This window comes from Scyliorhinus canicula, chromosome 18 (assembly GCF_902713615.1).
Source record: "Scyliorhinus canicula chromosome 18, sScyCan1.1, whole genome shotgun sequence".
Lineage (NCBI taxonomy): Eukaryota > Metazoa > Chordata > Chondrichthyes > Carcharhiniformes > Scyliorhinidae > Scyliorhinus > Scyliorhinus canicula.
In genome coordinates this window covers 73,424,288-73,445,827 of record NC_052163.1, presented here as the reverse complement: position 1 = coordinate 73,445,827, position 21,540 = coordinate 73,424,288, and the positions used below count along the sequence as shown (strand labels likewise).

Here is a 21,540-nt window from a genome sequence, read left to right as displayed (position 1 = left end):
GTGGTTACTGGTGACTCCCAATGACTGTCTTGTTTCAGGCTATTATCCAGCATCTGAGATTGGTCAAGTGGGACTCGGATTTCTAATGCATAGTACCAGTCACTAAGTAAATGTGGACATAGTGCTGAGACTCGCTGAGAGCATCCAGTACAAGGGATAAATGTACTTATTGAGTTTCCCCCAACAGAAGCATCAATCCATTTAAAATAAATCAATTAAAAGCTCAGCTAATATAGAGAGAGAGAGGACCTTCCAATTCCTGAAATGTTTCCATGTCAATATTCCAAGTCATGTTCATCAGGACTGGGATCTGTAAAGGTAGAAGATAGCTATTAATTTATACCCTTGAATCCTCATGTGGCAGTTCTTTTAATTTGTCACCGAAGGATTCTGAAGAGCAAACTAAGCATATTGATGGCGGATTGGGAAATCTGAGGCAAGGTGACCTTTAAGAGCTCTCTCTCAATTTTAAAACCAAGCCCTTGCAATAGGTGGTTGCCCCATTCCCTATACTGGGAATTATTGGTGAGAATAGAGTCTTTTTTTTAAAAACTCTTTAAACTTGGACCAACAAATAAAATGAAAAGTTTAACCTTGCATCCTCCACAAATAATTTAAGGAGACAGTAGCTTACCTTTACTCTTTATTGCCCACAGCGGCTGGTGGTCCAAGCAACAGGTTCTGCTCAGAAAGGAGGCCAGGTACAGCAGCTTCAGGTTCAGAGAGTGCAGCAGGTAAGAAAGGGCAAGAAACCTGAAGGAGGCAGCAGTGCAAGAATCTAATCTTCTCCCAACCGTCATAGTGTCTTGATTTCTTTCTCATGACTTTTAGTGCAGACCTAATATATGACTCTTAAGTTGCTCAGGGGGTGCATTTTGTCTACAGTTCAGTGATTTCTGCATCGACCTTTCTCCCCTCTCCCAGTGCCATGATTTGGGGGAGGCAATGACCTCATGGTTATCTTGTCCGATATACTGTTCTTCAGTTGTGACCTGGATAATTCTTGGGAATTAGATGAAAAGAATGGGAAAGAGGCTGAGAAGGAGCTTGAGCTGAAGAAGGCCTTAGGGTCATGTAAGGTGCTGAGTGCTGCGAGATTCCAGTTGTGGTTTGGTTAATATTTTCTGTGTTTGTTTTAGGTCCAACAGGTGCAGTCGGTCCAACATGCTTATTCATCACAAGTTCAATATGTGGAGGGAGGGGATGCAGTCTATACCAATGGGACCATGTAAGTTTAATATACCCTACTTTGTCACCATTTCTCTTCGTCTTGCCTGCTGTTTTATCTCCATTCTCTATCTTCTCTACACATCATTTAATACCCCTGCTTTTCAAATAGGTTTTTCTGTTTTAACCCCCACTTTGCACTTGGAAGTCATGTTCTGCAATCTCTGAGATGTTCCCCTGAATTAGATTTGAACCATCTTAAGGTCAAATTCTAAGATTGTGTCATTCTGTCCTGTTCTCTTCTATGAGTGGGAAGCGTTGTTCCCTCGCTTTCCTTTATTAAAGTTTCAATCTGATCACTCCTTAACCTCTTCATTTCCAGGAAATACAGTCCAACTTCACCCAAAACAGAAGCACAATGCTGGTTAACTGGGGTCGAACAGCATTTGTTTCAGGTGGATGACTTTTGTTAAAACCGGAAAAATTCTACCTCACGGCGCCGAGGTCCCAGGTTCGAAATACGAGCAGGAACCTTGGCAGCACTTCATCTTTGCTGTCTGCACCTATACCGCCAATGATAGTGGCAGCACATTCATCCGCTCAAGTCTAATTTAACTATGTAGCTGCGCCCAACCATGCGTCACCTGAATGCTCAGGTATCTAAAACTCACCTCCACTACCTTAAACGTCAACTCCCCATCCCTCCTCTCCTGCCCTCTGGTCTCAACCAGGAACGCCTCGCTCTTTCCCATATTCAATTTGTACCCACCAGAACCGGCCAAAATCCCGATAATGCCACCCAGTGGGTCCAAAATATATAACAACAGGTCATCCGTGTACAGCGAAACCCTGTGCTTGAGGCACGCAATCCCTCAACGCTCTTAGCGTCATTGCCAATGGTTCTGTAGCCAAGGCAAAAAGCAACGTGGAAAGCGGGCACCCCTACCTCGTCCAGCGATACAGCCCAAACCTGCCCGGTTTGTCCACATATTTGAGGCCGGTGCCTTGTACAGCAACTGGACGCAGCAAACAAAACAACAACCCGTTCACCTACCTCCTGACAACCCCCTGCCTCCAAACACCCTGCCATCAAAACCAAAAGAACATTTCAAGGGGAAAAGTTTCCCAAGAGCAAAGAAATCTCCTCACAAACTCCGTTTAAAGTTCAGTGTCCTCCTTCTCTTGCCAGTCCAGTGTTTCTCAGAAATTTTATCGCCGCCTCTGGTGTACCAAAATATATTCGCCCGGAGACGGGCCGGGTACAGCACCCTGAACTCCACACCCTTCTTGAAGAGGGCAGCCTTGACCCGATTAAGTCTGGCACTCCTCTTTGCCAGTTCTGCACCCAGGTCTTGAGACACTTGCAGCTTGTCCCATTCCCAGGTTCTCTGTCACGCCCACTGAAGAATCTTGTCTTCGTCTAGAAAGTGGTGTAACTGCACCACCACCGCCCTTGGCTGCTTGCCCACTTGTGACCTCTGCATCAGTGCCCTGTGCACTCGGTCGACCTCCAGGTGCTGGTCAAAGGCCCCCTCCACCATCAACTGCCCCAACATTTTGGCCACATGTACGTGCTGGCCTCTGCACTTGCGATGCCTTCGGGCATCCCGATGATCCTCAAATTTTGCCTTCTGGAGGGATTCTCCAGATCCACCAACAAGGCCAACTTGCACCCCCACCACCTACTCCACTTTCTGGATTGCATGGCCCTGGGACTCCAGCCTCTGCTCCACTCTTGTAATACCTGCTTTAACCGTTTCCATCACCCTGGACAAGTCCTTCTCCAAGGCCTCCTTCCTCTGCTAGCTGAACTTAACATTTAGAAATTCCACCAGCTGCTCTGTTAATCACTAAGCGGGCAAAACAGGCCCTTTGCCCGTCGCCATCTTTTTTTTTTTATAAATGTTTTTTTATTCAGTTTTCATGTTTTATATTGAACAAATTACAAATTGTTAGAGAGAGAGAAAAAAAAAAAGAACATGCAAAAATTAACATATATATTTACAGGTGAGCATCTTCGTAGTAATAACTGTGGCCTCCCCCTTTTCGCCGGCATACATATTTTACATTCTCCAACATGTTTATTGGCATTTATTTAGTTTGGTTTTGGGCCTTAGCTAGCCATCAAACCCCCGTAACGAGCCCGTACCCCGCCCCCCCGCCCCGCCGGCTACCTTCCCCCGACTATTCTTCCTCTTGTACGTTGGCCACAAACAGGTCCCGGAACAATTGCATGAATGGCTCCCACGTTCTGTGGAAGCCGTCGTCCGACCCTCGGATGGCGAATTTGATTTTCTCCATTTGGAGAGATTCCGAGAGGTCGGACAGCCAGTCTGCAGCTCTGGGTGGTGCTGCTGACCGCCAGCCAAACAGGATTCTACGGCGGGCAATCAGGGAGGCAAAGGCAAGGGCGTCCGCCCTCCTCCCCAGGAATAGATCTGGCTGGTCTGAAATCCCGAAGACCACCACTATCGGGCATGGCTCCACCCTCACCCCCACCACTTTGGACATAGCCTCGAAGAAGGCTGTCCAGTACTCCACAAGTCTGGGGCAAGACCAGAACATGTGGGCGTGGTTGGCCGGGCCTCTTTGGCACCGCTCACATCTGTCCTCCACCTCCGGGAAGAACCTACTCATACGGTTTCTCGTTAAGTGGGCTCTATGTACCACTTTTAGTTGCGTCAGGCTGAGCCTTGCGCACGTGGAGGTGGAGTTAACCCTATGCAGTGCTTCGCTCCAGAGTCCCCACCCTATCTCCATCCCCAGGTCGTCCTCCCATTTCCTTCTTGTTGCGTCCAGTACGGTGTCGTCCCTATCTACCAGTCGGTCATACATGTCACTACAGTTCCCTTTCTCTAGGATACTTGCGTCCAGTAGGTCTTCCAGTAGTGTCTGTCGTGGCGGTTGTGGGTACGTCCTTGTCTCCTTTCGTAGGAAGTTTTTGAGCTGCAGGTACCGTAGCTCGTCCCCCCTGGCTAGCTGAAATTTCTCTGTTAGTTCGTCCAGTGTTGCGATCCTGTCGTCCGTGTATAGGTCCCTGACTGTCAGTGTCCCCCCGTCCTGTCTCCACCTTTTGAAGGTGGCGTCAGTCAGTGCTGGTTTGAACCTATGGTTGTTGCAGATGGGAGCCTTGTCCGACATTTTGTTCAGGCCAAATTGCTGCCGCAGTTGGTTCCAGGTTTGGAGGGTGGCTGTCACCACTGGGCTGCTGGAGTGTTTTTTGGGTGGGGATGGGAGTGCTGCCGTGGCGAGGGCCCGGAGGGAGGTCCCCATGCAGGAGGCCTCCTCCGCACGCACCCACTCGGCTTCTGGCTCCTGGATCCATCCCCTTACTCGCTCGGCTGTTGCTGCCCAGTGGTAGAATTGTAGATTCGGAGGGCTAGCCCCCCCCTGGATTTTGTTTTCTGTAGGACCTTCTTTGGGATCCTAGCATTTTTACCCCCCCCATACGAACGCCATGATAAGTTTGTCCAGCGCTTTGAAGAAGGCCTTGGGGATGTAGATCGGAATGGATCTAAACAGGAAGAGGAACCTGGGCAATACGTTCATTTTGATCGTCTGGACTCTTCCTGCGAGGGAGAGTGGGAGTGTGTTCCATCTTTGCAGGTCCTTTTTTACTTCCTCCGCCAGGCTGGTGAGGTTCCATTTGTGGATCCCTTTCCAGTCATGGGCTATTTGGATCCCCAGGTAGCGGAATTTATGTCGGGCTTGTTTGAACGGCAGCCCCTTTAGTGCTGCCCCCCCCCCCCTTGCTGGTGTACTGGGAAGATCTCACTTTTGCTGCCCTTCGCCATCTTGGCCTGTGGTGCACCATGAATACTCTCCAGCTCCTTTCTTCTCAACCCATTCCTAGTTCGAAGATCCATCCACCAGCCACAATAGAGGAGTTACACCTTCTACACCTCTTTCCATCAAAACTTCGCTCCTCAGATGGGGAAAGAGTGCCACCGCTCACTCCAGTCTCTTTCAATCTTGCTTTTGACCTGGTCTACAAATAGGCGAGAGACCTTCCTCGATGTGAAGAAGCACATAGACTTAGGCCTTTTGGATCGTGTGATATTATGTCCCAAGCCTGAATTCATTCAAGGGGAATTCAAGAAGGGGAGTAGAGATAACCCCGGTAACTATAGGCCGGTGAGCCTAACGTCTGTGGTGGGTAAAGTCTTGGAGAGGATTATAAAAGATACGATTTATAATCATCTAGATAGGAATAATATGATTAGGGATAGTCAGCATGGTTTTGTGAAGAGTAGGTCATGCCTCACAAACCTTATCGAGTTCTTTGAGAAGGTGACTGAACAGGTAGACGAGGGTAGAGCAGTTGATGTGGTGTATATGGATTTCAGTAAAGCGTTTGATAAGGTTCCCCACGGTCGGCTATTGCAGAAAATACGGAGGCTGGGGATTGAGGGTGATTTAGAGATGTGGATCAGAAATTGGCTAGTTGAAAGAAGACAGAGAGTGGTGGTTGATGGGAAATGTTCAGAATGGAGTTCAGTTATGAGTGGCGTACCACAAGGATCTGTTCTGGGGCCGTTGCTGTTTGTCATTTTTATAAATGACCTAGAGGAGGGCGCAGAAGGATGGGTGAGTAAATTTGCAGACGACACTAAAGTCGGTGGAGTTGTAGACAGTGCGGAAGGATGTTGCAGGTTACAGAGGGACATAGATAAGCTGCAGACCTGGGCTGAGAGGTGGCAAATGGAGTTTAATGTGGAGAAGTGTGAAGTGATTCACTTTGGGGAAAAAATAACAGGAATGCGGAATAATTGGCTAATGGTAAAATTCTTGGTAGTGTGGATGAGCAGAAGGATCTCAGTGTCCATGTACATCGATCCCTGAAAGTTGCCACCCAGGTTGATAGGGTTGTGAAGACGGCCTATGGTGTGTTGGCCTTTATTGGTAGAGGGATTGAATTCCGGAGCCATGAGGTCATGTTGCAGCTGTACAAAACTCTGGTACGGCCGCATTTGGAGAATTGCATACAGTTCTGGTCGCCTCATTATAGGAAGGACGTGGAAGCTTTGGAACGGGTGCAGAGGAGATTTACCAGGATGTTGCCTGGTATGGAGGGAAAATCTTATGAGGAAAGGCTGATGGACTTGAGGTTGTTTTCGTTAGAGAGAAGAAGGTTAAGAGGTGACTTAATAGAGGCATACAAAATGATCAGAGGGTTAGATAGGGTGGACAGCGGGAGCCTTCTCCCGCGGATGGAGGTGGCTAGCACGAGGGGACATAGCCTTAAATTGAGGGGTAATAGATATATGACAGAGGTCAGAGGTAGGTTTTTTACGCAAAGAGTGGTGAGGCCGTGGAATGCCCTACCTGCAACAGTAGTGAACTCGCCAACATTGAGGGCATTTAAAAGTTTATTGGATAAGCATATGGATGATAAGGGCATAGTGTAGGTTAGATGGCCGTTAGTTTTTCCCATGTCGGTGCAACATCGAGGGCCGAAGGGCCTGTACTGCGCTGTATCGTTCTATGTTCTATGTTCTATTCCTGACTACCTCACGACTGCTCATCTGCAATTTCATCAACCTTGTGAATAAGCCCAGGCTGCAAACATGCTTTTCTGTTCAGTAATGACATCAGCACATACATGGGTTCAGTAATGATACCGGCACATACAGGGGTTCAGTAATGACAATGGCACATACAGGGGTTCAGTAATGATACCGGCACATACAGGGGTTCAGTAATGACAACGGCACATACAGGGGTTCAGTAATGACAATGGCACATACAGGGGTTCAGTAATGATACCGGCACATACAGGGGTTCAGTAATGATACCGGCACATACAGGGGTTCAGTAATGACAACGGCACATACAGGGGTTCAGTAATGACAATGGCACATACAGGGGTTCAGTAATGATACCGGCACATACAGGGGTTCAGTAATGACAACGGCACATACAGGGGTTCAGTAATGACATCAGCACATACAGGGGTTCAGTAATGATACCGGCACATACAGGGGTTCAGTAATGACAACGGCACATACAGGGGTTCAGTAATGATACCGGCACATACAGGGGTTCAGTAATGACAACGGCACATACAGGGGTTCAGTAATGACAACGGCACGTACAGGGGTTCAGTAATGACACCGGCACATACAGGGGTTCGGTAATGACAACGGCACATACAGGGGTTCAGTAATGACACCGGCACATCCAGGGGTTCAGTAATGACACCGGCACATCCAGGGGTTCAGTAATGACACCGGCACATCCAGGGGTTCAGTAATGACACCGGCACATCCAGGGGTTCAGTAATGACAACGGCACATACAGGGGTTCAGTAATGACAACGGCACATACAGGGGTTCAGTAATGATATCGGCACACAGGGGTTCCACAGTTTCTTTATTTTTCCAAATGTTAGCCTATTAATGTCAGTAAAGTCCCTCCTGGACCTTGAAACTGGATGGAAGATGGCTGTAATGTGATATTGTTTGGTGATGTTACTTCATATACTGTGCCCCGAGCTAAGGTTCTGTGGGGTGACCATCAATGTCTAATTCAATGCTCCAAAAGTTAGTTTCTATTTCATTAACTTCGCTTAAAAAGGTTGTTTGTTTTTTCTTTGGCAACTTCGATTTTACTTGGTTTCATTGTTATTGGTTTCTTCCTATGAGCTGTAGGAACTGTGGATCTGCGACTATGTAAAATATGTCCGAACTTCCCACAGTCATGGCACTCCACTCCCCCTGGTGGGCATTCTTCCCGCTTGTGTAGCATTTCCCACCACACTGCGAGCCTCTTGCAGGTGACGCGCACCACCCCCCCCACCCCCGATTTCGCAGGTTTTTACTTCACCACCATCTTCATTTTTGTTTGACATACATAACAACTGCTCTGCTTTGCTTCCTAAGTCAGTTTGTCGTGCTATTTTACTGCTGTCAACAGTTAAATAGTTCCTCATTGGGTTTCATTGAAAAGCCTAAATGCAAATTCTGAGTCTGTGTAGGTCATTTATGAATTGAATGCCTGGAGGACTTCCTCATATGAGATCAAAGTCTCATCACCCTGTCCTGCAATAACATTGTCTGCTTTGCACCCTACTGTAAAATACTGATCTTATTCTTATATTCCTTATGCAAACCTGAAGCTGTCCTGTATGGTGAATCTCTTAACTATATAGTACAGAAGAAGCCCTTCAGCCCATCAAGCCTGCACCAGCAAAATAAACTAATCTACACTAATCCCACCCCAGCACTTGGTCCATAGCCTTGAATGTTATGACATTTCAAGTGCTCAACCAAGTACCTTTTTAAAGATTGTGAGGTTTCCTCCCTCAACTACCCTCCCAGACAACACATTCCAGATTCCCACCACCCTCTGGGTGAAAAAATGTTTCCTCAAATCCCCTCTAAACCTCCAGCCCCTCAGTTTAAAATTATGTCCCCTCATTACTGACTCTTGAGAACAACTGATTTCTATCCACCCGATCCATGTCCCTTTATAATCTTATACACATCAATCAGATCACGCCTCAGACTTCTCTGCTCTAAAGAAAGCAAGCCAAGTGTCCCCAGCCTCCATCTCCATAGCTGAAATGCTTCAAATCAGGCAACATCCTGGTGAAATCTCCTCTGCACCCTCTCCAATGCAATCACGTCCTTCCGATAGTGTGGTGACCAGACTGAACACAGTACTCCAGCTGTGGCCTCACCCAAGTTCTGCACAGCTCCAACATAACCTCCCTGCTCTTCTAGTCTATTCCATGACTGATAAATGACTGATAAAGGCAAGTGTCCCGCACACATCAACCTGTCCTGCCGCCTTCAGGGATCTGTGAGCAAGCACCCCAAGATCCCCCTGTTCCTTTACCCTTCCTCGTGTCCTGCCATTCATTTGAGGGCTTCCTTGCCGTGTTCCTCCTTGCAAAGGGCATCACCTCACACTTTTCAGGGTTAAATTCCATCTGCTTATCTGACCAATCCATCTATATCTTCCCATTTCTACCAGCCTTCTTGAAGAGTGGAAACACATTAGCTGTTCTCCAGTCGTCTGGTACCTCACCTGTTACCAGAAAGCCCCCCCCCCCGATTAATTCTCCGCAAAGAAGTCGATGAATGGTTGCCACCTCTGGGTGAACCCTAACTCCAACCCTCTCAAGGCGAACTTAATCTTCTCTAGGCAGAGAAAGCTCGTCATGTCAGTAAACCAGGCCTCTGACTTCGGGGGCTTTGAGTCCCTCCAAGCTAATAATATCCGTCTCCGGGCTACCAGGGAGGCAAAGGCCAGAACACCTGCCTCTTTCTCCTCCTGGACTCCCGGATCTTCTGACATCCCAAAAATCGCCACCTCTGGACTCATTGCCACCCTTGCTTTCAATACTCTGGACATGACGTCCGCAAACTCCTGCCAATATCCCCAAAGTTTTGGACACGCCCAGAACACGTGGTTATGGTACGCTAGTCCGCCCGCACATTTTACACACCTGTCTTCCACCCCAAAGAATCTGCTCATCCGGGCCACTGTCATGGGCCCGGTGTACCACCTTGAATTGGATCAAGCTGAGCCGTGCGCATGTAGCGGTCACGTTGACTCTGCTCAACGCATCTGCCCATAAACTGTCCTCCATCTCTCCTCCAAGCTCCTCCCCCCACTTATGCATCAGCTCCTCGGTCTGCGTCTCCTCTGCCCCCATTAGTTCTTTGTGGATGTCCGAGACTCTCCCCTCTCCCACCCATCCCCTAGACACTACCCTATCCTGGATCCCCCTTAGTGGCAGGAGTGGGAAGGATGATACCTGCCTGCGCAGAAAGTCCCGCACCTGTAAATATCTGAAGTCGTTCCCTCTTGCCAACCCAAACTTCTCCAGCACCCTGAAGCTAGGGAAGCTCCCTTCTAGGGACAGGTCCCCCATCCTCTCAATTCCCACCCTTCACCATACTCAACCCCCCCATCCAGACGCCCTAGGGCAAACCGGTGGTTGTCACATATTGGGGACCAGTCCGATGCTCCCACTGCTCCAGCGTACCTCCTCCCCTAACCCCAGATCCTCAAGGCCGCCACCACCCCGACTGGTGGAATATCTCGCCGGCGGGAACAGCAGAGGGGCCGTTATCAACGCCCCCAAGCTGGTGCCCCTACATGAAGCTGCCTCCATCCGCTCCCAAACCGACCCCGCCCCCACTTCCTTATCATAGCAATATTGGCCGCCCAGTAGTAATTACTGAAGTTTGGCAGGGAAGCCTCCCTCCCCCCGATTCCTCTCAAGCATTGCCGCCTTCACCTGCGGGGACTTACCTGCCCAAAGCCCAAAATGATTTTGTTAATCCTCTTAAAAAAGGACTGCGGGGTGAAAATTGGGAGGCATTAGAATACAAATAAATATCTCTGTAGGACCGTCATCTTAACTGCCTGCACCCTCCCAGCCAGCGACAGCGGTAGCGCATCCCATCTCTGGAACTCGCCCCTCATCTGCTCGACCAACCGGGACAAGTTCAACTTGTGTAACCGGCCCCAGTCGCGCGCCACTTGTATCCCTAGGTACCTAAAACTGTCCCCCACTAACTTCCCCAGCCGACCCCCCTGAACTCTTGCCCGGGCTACAAACATCTCGCTGTTTGTCATTCAGTTTATATCCCGAAAACCGGCCAAATTTGCCCAAAGTTCCCATGATCTCACCCATCCCTACCCCTGGATCTGCTACATATAAGAGCAGGTCGTCCGCGTACAGCGAGACCCTATGTTCCTCCACCCCCCCCCCCCCCCCCCCTCCCCGAACCAGCTACTTCCAACCCCTTGAGGCTCTCCGAGCCATTGCCAGCGGCTCTTCAGCTAATGCAAACAGCAGTGTGGAGAAGGGCATCCCTGTTTTGTTCCCCGGTGCAATCAAAAATAGTCAGAGATTGTCCTATTTGTCCTTAAACTAGCCTCCGGGGCCTGGTACAACAGCCTAACCCTGTCGATAAAGCCCCTACCGAGCCAAATGGTCCCAACCTCTCCCATAGATAGTCCCACTCCAGTCGAACACCTCAACATCCATGGCCGCCACTACCTCAACCTCCCTACTCTCCGGGGGCATCATAATCACGTTGAGTAGCCTTCTTATATTGTCCACCAACTGCCTGCCCTTGACAAACCCAGTTTGATCCTCCATAATCACATCCGGCACACGATCTTCAATCCTTTGGCTAGCAACTTGGCATCCACATTAAGCAGGGAGATCGGCCTATAAGACCCACATAGCTCCGGGTCCTTGTTCCGCTTCAATATTAATGAAATAGTGGCCTGTGATATTGTCGAGGGCAGCACCCCTCTATCCCTCGCCTCATTGAAAACCTTGACCAGCAACTGCCCTAATAGCCCCGAGAATTTCTTGTAGAATTCCACTGGGTACCCGTCCGGCCCCTGGCTTTACCCGACTACATTGCCTTCAAGCCCTCAGCTATTTCTTCAGCCCTGATCGGAGCCCCAGCCTGTCCACCAGCTCCCTGCCCACACTTGGGAAGGTCAGTCTGTCCAAAAAGAGTCTCATCCCCTTGGGCCCCGTGGGGGGGGGGGCTCCGAGCGATAGAGTCCACTGTAAAAGTCCCTGAACGCCCTGTTTAGCCCAGCCGAGTCCCTACCAGATTTCCATCCCCGTCAACCACCTTTTCTATTCCCCTGGCCGCCTCCCTCTTCCTAAGCTGCTGTGCCAGCATTCTGCTGGCCTTCTCTCCATGTTCATAGAACGCCCCCCTCGTCTTTCTAAGCAGCTCCACTGCCTTGCCTGTGGAAAACACCCCAACGCAGCCTGCAGCCTCCGACGTTCCTTCCCTGTTTTCAAACATCGGTCCAGGCCGGGGTCAATGACCGTATTAAAATCCCCTCCCATCACCAGCTTGTGCGAGTCCAGGTCAGGTATCTTCCCCAGTACCCTCTTCATGAATTCTACATTGTCCCAGTTTGGCGCGTACACGTTAACCAAGACTACCTTCCTCACCTCCAGCTTACCGCTCACCATGACATAATGGCCCCCCCCCCCCCCGTTCCCTACTATACTGCCCACCTGGAATTGCACCCGCTTATTGATTAAAATTGCCACTCCTCTAGTCTTGGTGTCCAGCCCTGAATGAAAGACCTGACTGACCCAACCCTTCCTTAGCCTAACCTCTACTTTCAGGGGTGTGTCTCCTGCAACATCACCACGTCCGCCTTCAGAGCCCTCAAATGCGCGAACACGCGTTCCCTCTTGACCGGCCCATTCAACCCTCTAACATTCCAGGTGATCAGTCTGGTTTTGGGGGGGGGGGGGCACCGCGCACCCCCTCCACCGATCAGCCATCCCCTTTCCTGGGCCCACCCCCAGCCCATGCGCCGCACCTCCATCGGCCTGCCTCCTGGCAGCCCCCACCCCTGACCTCCTCTCTGTCCCAAAACCCAAGTCCCTCCCTCGTCAGCAGAGTAACTCTTTCCCCACCCCCCCCCTAGCAATAACACCTTGTAACCTAACCCCTGCCCCCTATATTGAACATCTACACCTCCCCCCCACTGTGCTTCTGTAGACTAGCTAGCCTTGTGACCCTCTCCTCCAGCACCAACAAGTCTCCCACCTATTGTTCCCTACTCCACCCCCCCCCCCCCCCCACCATTGAAACCACTTCCCTCATCAAACTGAGACCGAACAATCTCCCAATTACCATAGGAAACAACCCAAACGAAAAACCCGCATAGAATCCCCCCCCCCCTCTCAATACTGTAAATCAAAATAATAAAAAGTAAAAAGCCCCGACTGGCCTCCCCCACCAAAACACTGAAAACCCATAGAAACCGAATAACTTCTACTTCCCCATCTTCACCCAAACTTGAAAGCAGAAGAAAAACGACAGTCAAAAAGGGTAGCATGGTGGTTAGCATAAATGCTTCACAGCTCCAGGGTCCCAGGTTCGATTCCCGGCTGGGTCACTGTCTGTGCGGAGTCTGCACGTCCTCCCCATGTGTGTGTGGGTTTCCTCCGGGTGCTCCGGTTTCCTCCCACAGTCCAAAGATGTGCGGGTTAGGTGGATTGGCCATGCTAAATTGCCCGTAGTGTCCTAAAAAGTAAGGTTAAGGGGGAGGGGTTGTTGGGTTACGGGTATAGGGTGGATACGTGGGTTTGAGTAGGGTGATCATTGCTCGGCACAACATTGAGGGCCGAAGGGCCTGTTCTGTGCTGTACTGTTCTAAGTCTAAAACATACACATATCACTCAAAAGTTACAACTTAAAACCAAAAAGTTCTCAGTTCTGCGCCAGCCCCTTCTTCTTGGCAAAGCCAATCGCGTCTTCGGGCGACTCGAAATAATGGTGCTGGTCCTCGTGCCTAACCCAAAGACGTGCTGGGTAAAGCAGCCCAAATTTCACCACCTGAAGCAGGATCTCCTTCTCTTGCCTGAAGCCTGCCTTCCTTCTGGCCATCTCCACACTCGGATCCTGATAGACCCGCAATATGCTATTGTCCTATTTGCAGCCCGTGTATGCTTGGCCCACTGGAGAACACACTCCTTATCCAAAAATCAGTGGAACTGAACCACCATCGCCTTTGGGGAGGGGGGCTGTGTCCCGGCCGTAGCCGTGGCTTCCTCATCATGGCCCTGTCCACCTCCCAACAGTCGGTGAAAAGCCACTTCCCCCTCTCCAGAAGCTTCTGGAACATACTCGCCACAAATGCGCCAGCATCCGCCCCCTCAGTCCCTTCAGGGAGACGGACAATTCTTAAGTTCTGCCGGCGAGCTCTGTTCTCCAGATCTTCCATCTTCTCCAGCAGCCTCTTTTGCTGATCCTTCAGCATCCCCACCTCTAGTTTGACCACCGTTTGGTGCTCCTCCTGGTCCGCCAGTGCTTTCTCCAACTTCTGAATCGTCCGATCCTCGGCATCCAGCCTGCCCTCCAGCCGCTCTATCGACTCCTTTATCGGGTCGACAGTCCCGTTTCTGTCTGGCAAAGCCCTCCTGGATGACCTGCATCAGTTCCTCCGTCAATGGCTGGGCCGTCGCTGCAGGGGTCCGAACATCCGCCATGTTGTCTTCAGCTGCCACCTCCACCCAGCCCTTGCTTATCTTTTTATTTCTTCCTTTTCGGTCCCTTGGGATTCTCCGTTCCATGCACCACTGTGTGGGTTCAGAGCCTAATTGTCTGCGCCTTCAAAGCCAAAACTCAAAACCATGAAAAAGACAGGGAAAAAGGTCCAAACGTCTGGCCAGAACGGGAGCCACCAAATGTGCGACTTACTCCATCATAGTCGCCACCGGAAGTCAGTGCCCCTGTAATTTCAATTGAACATTACAGCGCAGTACAGGGCCCTTTGGCCCTCGATGTTGCGCCGACCTGTGAAACCAATCTAAAGCCCATCTGTACTATTCCATTATCATCCATATGTTTATCCAATGACCATTTAAATGCCCTTAATGTTGGCGAGTCCACTACTGTTGCAGGCAGGGCATTCCAACCTACCTCTGACATCTGTCCTATATTTATCTCCCCTCAATTTAAAGCTATGTCCCCTTGTCCTAGCCATCACCATCCGAGGAAAAGGCTCTCGCTGTCCACCCTATCTAATCCTCTGATCATCTTGTATTTCCTCCCTTGGTTCCCGGTATCCAACGCACTGGATCTGGGGATTTCTCCACTTTTAAACCCACCAAAACCTCCAGTACCTCCTTTCCAGTTTTCTCCAGCCTTGATAAAGAGTCATCAAGACTCTACTCTGGCCAGGTCCTGCCTTGTTGTAATAAAATCAGTCGTCCCCCCCCCCATACAAAATCTTTTTCTGCAGGCCATCTTTTTAAATTTCTCATGGAAAAGGAAAATGTGCAGTGTTGTGGTTGCTGTTACTAAAATGCTCCCCACTGCTACCTTGAACACCTGTCTGGCTTCATTCCCCAGAGCTAGGTCCTGAACCATCCCTTGTTGGACTTTTGACATGTTAATATAAAAAGCTGTCTTGAATACATTTCAAAAAATCTGCTCCCTCTAAACCCTTTACAATGTTGAGAAAGTTCAAATCCCTAATTTATTTAGTCTACAATTGTTTTTACACACCTCAGTGAATTTTAAAATTCATTTGCCAGAATGTGGGCATCGCTGATTCGGCCAGCATTTATTGCCCATCCCTATTTGCTCTTGAGGAGGTGGTGTGAGTTCCCTTCTTAAGCCAGCATGTAATGCACATCCCTGTTTGCCCTTGAGAAGTTGGTCTAAGTTTCCTTCTTAAACCACTGCATTCCCTTAGCTGTCGGTACACCCACTGTGCTGTTAGAGAGGGAGTTCTTGAATTTTGATCCAGCGACAGTGAAGGAACGGCGATATATTTCCAAGTCGGGGTGGTGAGTGACTTGGAGTGGAACCTCCAGGTGGTGGTGTTCCCAGGTTTCTGCTGCTCTTGACCTTCTAGATGGTAGTGGTCGTGGGTTTGGAAGGTACTGCCCAAGGAACCGTGGCGAGATACTGCAGTGCATCTTCCAATTGTCTCCGTGTTGAGCCTGTTTTGGACTCTCAAAACAGGTTCAACACGGAGACAATTGTGGTCTCCTTCTGCACTGTAAGTTCTATGATCACCCCTAAGCCTCCTACGATCCAGGGAAAAAAATCCCAGTCTACCCTGCCTCTCCTTATAACATATTTATTAGCATATTATAAAAATAGGTGATGGGGGACTGGAGTAGGACTGAAATAAAGAATGTTAGACACCCCAGAAATGGTAAGAAAAGCTAGGATCCATGTAGGTTCCTGTTACTTTTAATTGTTGGAATTGAGTCTTGTCAAAGGAGAAGTTCAGGCTGATGGAGGAAGACTGGTTGGACCTCAGAAGACGTCGGACTTCGTGGGGGTGGGGAGGAGTGTAGAAGGAATTGATACCCATGGTGAAAAGGAAACTGGAAACTGTTAAAGTGGCAGAGAGGATCAGGAAAGTCACAATTGTAGGTGGTAAGAAACTGGATTGGAGAGAAAATGTTTAGGATAGAAAGGGATTAGTTCAGTGGGGCAGGAACAGGCTGACTTGAAAGATCTACCATGACAGTCCTGCCGTTGGATCTTGGGAAGGAAGTAGAAGAGGGTGTATCGGATTGGGGACCATGAGGTTGGAGGCTGTGGAGATATGAACTCTAGATCAGTATTGGAAATTATCATGTCATTTGGTGGTGGAATAATGGTTCAGGGGCGATAAGAGCTGGTGTCAGAGTTGGCATTCTGCCTTGTGAGATAGAGGTTGGTTTGCCAAACATCAACAACCCAGGTGTAGTGACAGTCTGGAACATGATTTGCAAGTTCTTTTAAAAAAAAAAAAAAAAAAAAATTTGGAGTACCCAATTATTTTTTTCCAATTAAGGGGCTAGTGTGGCCAATCCATCTAACCTGCATGTCTTTGAGTTGTGGGGGTGAAACCCATGCAGACCTGTGGAGAACGTGCAAACTCCACACGGACAGTGACCCAGGGCCAGGATTCGAACCCGGATCCTCAACGCCGCAGTTCCAGTGCTAACCATTGTGCCGCATGCTGCCCTACAATGTGCAAGTTCAGAGGAACCTGGGTTAGAGTGAATGAGGGGAGTAAAGAGGTTGAGGTGGCCAATATCATGCCAGTTCTCAGATGAGAAAATCTAAGGAGGGTAAGATTCTGGAAGGAGAAAAGTTCCACTGGACAGGGTGGTGTTCATCAAGTTCCATTACTTACTTTCTTCACCCCAAGTATCATTCTGGTGAATTGTCACAAATTGTTGATTGCCTGCTCATAATTTCTGAAGTGGGATGCCCAAGACTGAACACAGTATTCCAGACGAAGTTTAACCAGGATTCTGTATAATTGTAATGGTTATACCATAGAATGTTTTTAATGTCACCTGAACCATTGATCCATGGTTTAATGCCTCAACTGAATGCTGCATCTCACCAGTATCATCTAGACTTTATGCTCAGTCCTGGAGTAGAATTTCGTCCCAGAATCTTCTAACGCTCAAGTGTTACCAAGTGGGCCAAGATGACGTGTGTAGAATCTTGCATCAACTGGTTGGGGCACAGAGGGTTGATAATGAATGAAAGGTAGTACAAAGAACCTGATATGTTCCAGATTGGGGTTGGAAATTGACTTGATATTACAATCAGAATCCTAAAATGAAAACGATCAAGGCAATCAAACAACCAGCAACACTGTCTAGCTATTAATTCATCAGATGCTAAAATCAATCACCCCCCAGAAAGATGCCTTTGACTCGAGAACTATTTTTGCATTTGGTTTCTGATTATGATTGATCCTTTTATTCATTTTCATTCTATCAAAAGTAAACAAGTTGCAGCCTCTGATTCTCTGCCATCCACCAGCGGTATGTGCTGCTGAATACAAAGGCTGAGATTGCCCCCTCCTGTGCTCAACAGCCGAGATTTGTTACCGTTCATTCATTTTTAATGTAAAAAATCACAAGCTGAGAGTAGAAAGTGAAAGTCTGAATCAAAAGTTATCAGTGACTGAATATGCTCTTTCAACAATTCAAGAAAAAATCATGTATTTGTACATTAAATTTATTTTTTTAAAAAAGAAAATGCAGAGTACACAATTCATTTTTTTCCAATTAAGGGGCAATTTTGCGTGGCCAATCCGCCTAGCCTGCACATCTTTGGGGTGAACCCCCACAACCACGGGAAAAATGTGGAAACTCCACACTGACCGTGACCCAGAGCCGGGATCGAACCTGGGACCTTGGTGCCGTGATGCAGCAGTGCTAACCACTGTGCCACCGTGCTGCCCTTGCATTGCATTTTCTAATAATTCCTGTTTGCGTTTTTAGGTTAGTTTACACTTTTCTTGACTTCCATGTTGCAGGTTACCCATGTAAATGAGCACAATATCCTGCTGAGGTTTCACTTGCCCGAATGTACAAGTAAAATATTTCTATGTCCAGAATAATGAATAAAAATGTATCGCACATACTACAAGCTACTGACTATTCTGTGTTTCTATAGGATTTTGTAAAGGCAGTAGTATTAATATTATACTCTATTTTGTTACAAATTTTGGGCTCGCTAGTCTAATTATTCTCTTGGGTTCAAAGTCAAAACAGGTCCCATAAATGGACCTGGCATTATAGTGAGCCAGATATTGTGATAATGCAATCCCTTGTGTGTACTGGAAATTGTAATCTTGTAAATGTTTGATCTGTCTTCTGGAATGTAGAGTGGCACTGTCCCTTTTGAGATAAAACCAACAGGTAACTATCAAACTGGTTCATTTTACATGTCATAAATGAGCAAACAGAATTGTAAATTCAAATTCATAATCTCTCTCACAGCAGAAAATAACAATATATATCAAATTGGCAAACTATATTCACTTAAAGATGAGTGTAATCCCTGAAATTAGTCCGCTTTGAATTTCAGTATGGGAACCGGGATAGAGAATGGTTGATTGTAACTCGACTCTACTTTGCAGGCTGTCCAAGATTGGCTGGCTAAACTGCCAGTCAAGCAGTTACCGACACTGGTGTGGGCTCCTTGACTCTGGCTGACTGATGTCCACAGGTTCTGCTCCCCAGCTGAAACAGCCAAACCTTATAAAGGGGTTTGGTGACTCATCATCTGAGGCAATATATCACACGACCTTCCATGCTTTCTCTGAAGTAGGCAAGGCTCTCCTGAGTGGATTGGACCTTTGTTTCGGAATTCACCTTTTTAAAAATTAGACTGAATTGAAATGTGAACTTTTGTTGGCCATTACTCGGATGTTCAGTTGCGATTGGCCGGGTGAGCTTCCCCAATCCCTTTGACTTGTTATCCACATCTCCCTTGACTAAAAGTTTAATCTCCGATGTCTAGTCTGCTGCTACTTTGAATACCTGTGCTCGGAATCAACAAATGGAGACTTTTGCCTTTAATCACATTCCGAGCGACCCCCCGGGTGGGAGAATCCCTGGACCCAGTATCAACTGAATTAATGAGACTGTCCCATTTATAGGTAAAGTCACCTTCGTCCCAGGTGACCATAGGCTGTTTTCCCCTTTTTGAGGGGGAGAGCTGACTGGTGGCGATTTAACCTGAGGATCACCACACCGTGGGCAAGGTCGAGAAGGTGCCCACTTCCGGTTTCGGGGATGTGCTGAGAAGACGCACAGAAGGTGGCCTATCTCCGAGGAAATCGATTTTAGTCAATTTTGTCTAAACTCATCCACCAGAACCGGGGGGGGGGGGAGAAAGCATCCCCTTGCCACCCTCTTCAATCTACACAAGAAGATGCAAGATATTTCCAAAAATGTTGAACAACAGCTGCACCAGAGGCCGCAAGGAAGTAAGTGGGAACAGGAGCATGGAGAGACTGCCGAGGTAGACTGCGGACCCACGAGGCAAGGAAGAACCGGCAGCGCCTGAAGGAGAGGCGCCACCAGCCGTGCAAAGAACTCTCCATCGTTGGAGGGCGGCTGGAGGAAGTTCTTCACCAGTGAGCTAAATGAGCTCAAGGAGGACATGATGCTGAGAACTAGGCAGCGCTGCAGATGGCGTTCACAGAAGCACTGGCCACCATGCTGGTGGCCCTCGACAAAGCGGAGAGACGACTAGAGGCCCAGGAAGCACGATCAGGGAGCTAGAAAAGACCTCCCCGGACCAATTAACCAGATCGTCACTCTAGAGGTAGAAATAACTAGGTTGGTGGCAACCCAGGGAAACTTTAAAGGGAAGGTCGAGACCCAATAGAATTGGTTGGGGTGTCAGAACCTCCGTATACTGGGACTGCCAGAGAAAACCTAAGGCAGGAATCCCACAGACTACGTGGCTCAGATGCTGGAAAACCCGGTGGGAAGGGGCAGCTTCCTCAGCCTGTCAGAGATGCACAGCGCACACTGATTGATCCGGCCAAAACTCAGGACTAGGGAACAGCCGAGGGCAATAATTACGAAGATGCACCGGTACCAAGACTGGGAGAGAATCCTGAGATGGGTTAGGCAGACGAGAACCTGCAGCTGGGAGGGACATCAGATACAAATATAGCAGGACATTGGGACAGACCTAGCCAAGCAGCAGGCTGGATTCAGCAGAGCGAAGGCTACCCTGTTCAAAAGTGGGGTGAAGTTTGGGATGCTCTATCCAACCAAGCTATGGGTAACCTTCCAGGGCAAGGAGCACTATTTTCCAGCCCCTGCAGAAGCGGACAAGTTGCAGCAGCAGAAACGGAGGTGAAACTATCACCCTGAGAAACTTTTAAAAGAAAAATTAGAGTGCCCAATTTTTTTTTTTCCAATTGACGGGTGATTTTTTTTAACGTGGCCAGTCCACCTACCCTGCACATCTGTTTGGAAGACCCACGCAGACGCGGGGAGAATGTGCAAACTCTGCGGGCAGTGACCTGGGTCCGGAATCGAACCCAGGTCCTTGGCGCCGGAAGGCAGAATGAGGAGGAGGAGGAGAGACATTGCACAGATAGGTCGAACCCCAAAACAGGGAAGACCTCCAGCATCGCAAAAGAACAAACTTAGCACATTTATGGAGCAGATGGGAGCAGGGCACCCATGAGGTTCACGTACCCAGAGGAGAAGGAGTTCTTCTTCTCTGAAGTACTTGAGAGATGTGGGGAAAGTGGTGCTTCCAGGTATAGTAAGAGTGGAATTCTCCATGATTGTGATCATTGACTGCGCTCCACACTACATGGACATGAGGTTGGAAACGGACCATGCCCAACGCCCCCCATGGAGGTTGGACACGACCCTCCTTGCCAAGAAGACTTTCTGCGAGAAAATATCACAAGCTATAGACGGATATATTACCCACAACCAGAATGGGAAGGTCTCACTATCCACGTTCTGGGAGGTGTTGAAGACTGTGATCAGGTGTGAGATTATTGCCGATAAAGTATATATAGATAGGGAAAAGAGGACAGCCAGGCAACAGCTAGTCGACTCCATACTGGCGATAGACCAACAATACTCCACACCCACGACCGTAGAGCTTTTGGCGGAGTGGAAAAATCTACAAATAGACTTTGGCCTGCTCTCCATGAGGAAAGCAGTGCACCAACTCTGCCAGACATGGGCGACCTAGGGACGGCAAGGTGGAGCAGTGGTTAGCACGGCTGCTTATCGGCTCCGAAGACCCGGGTTTGGTCCCGGCCCCAGATCACTGTCCGTGTGGAGTTTGCACTGTGAAGTTCTCGCCGTGTTCTTGCCGTGTCTGCATGGGTCTCGCCCCCATAACCCAAAGATTTGCGGACTTCCGGTTGCAGCTATGCGGAGCTAATCCGCACGCTCGGCAGCTCCCGCTACTAAAGGACTTTCGGGCCTATTTGAGGGCCCCAAACGGCGCTGTTTCAACAAATCCCGGTGGGGGAAGGTGTTTGGAGGAGCATTCCCTGAAATTTATGGTGCTCACCCGGAGTGGGGCGAAAGAAAAGGCTGCAGCAGCTCCCCAAGAAAAG

The 21,540-nt window shown here is 48.8% G+C and overlaps 1 protein-coding gene across 7 annotated transcripts in view; it reads left to right on the top strand.

Moving 5' to 3' along the window:
• Window positions 1-21,540, top strand: part of rfx2 (regulatory factor X, 2 (influences HLA class II expression)) — a 184,129-nt gene that overhangs the window by 60,287 nt on the left and 102,302 nt on the right. For 6 of the 7 annotated variants that reach the window (XM_038778014.1, XM_038778012.1, XM_038778013.1 and 3 more), the window contains 2 exons: window positions 657-734; window positions 1,140-1,228. In XM_038778014.1, coding sequence (XP_038633942.1) covers window positions 657-734; window positions 1,140-1,228 — 167 coding nt within the window. The remainder of the gene's footprint in view (window positions 1-656; window positions 735-1,139; window positions 1,229-21,540) is intronic. The other variant, XM_038778017.1, reaches the window with a different exon arrangement.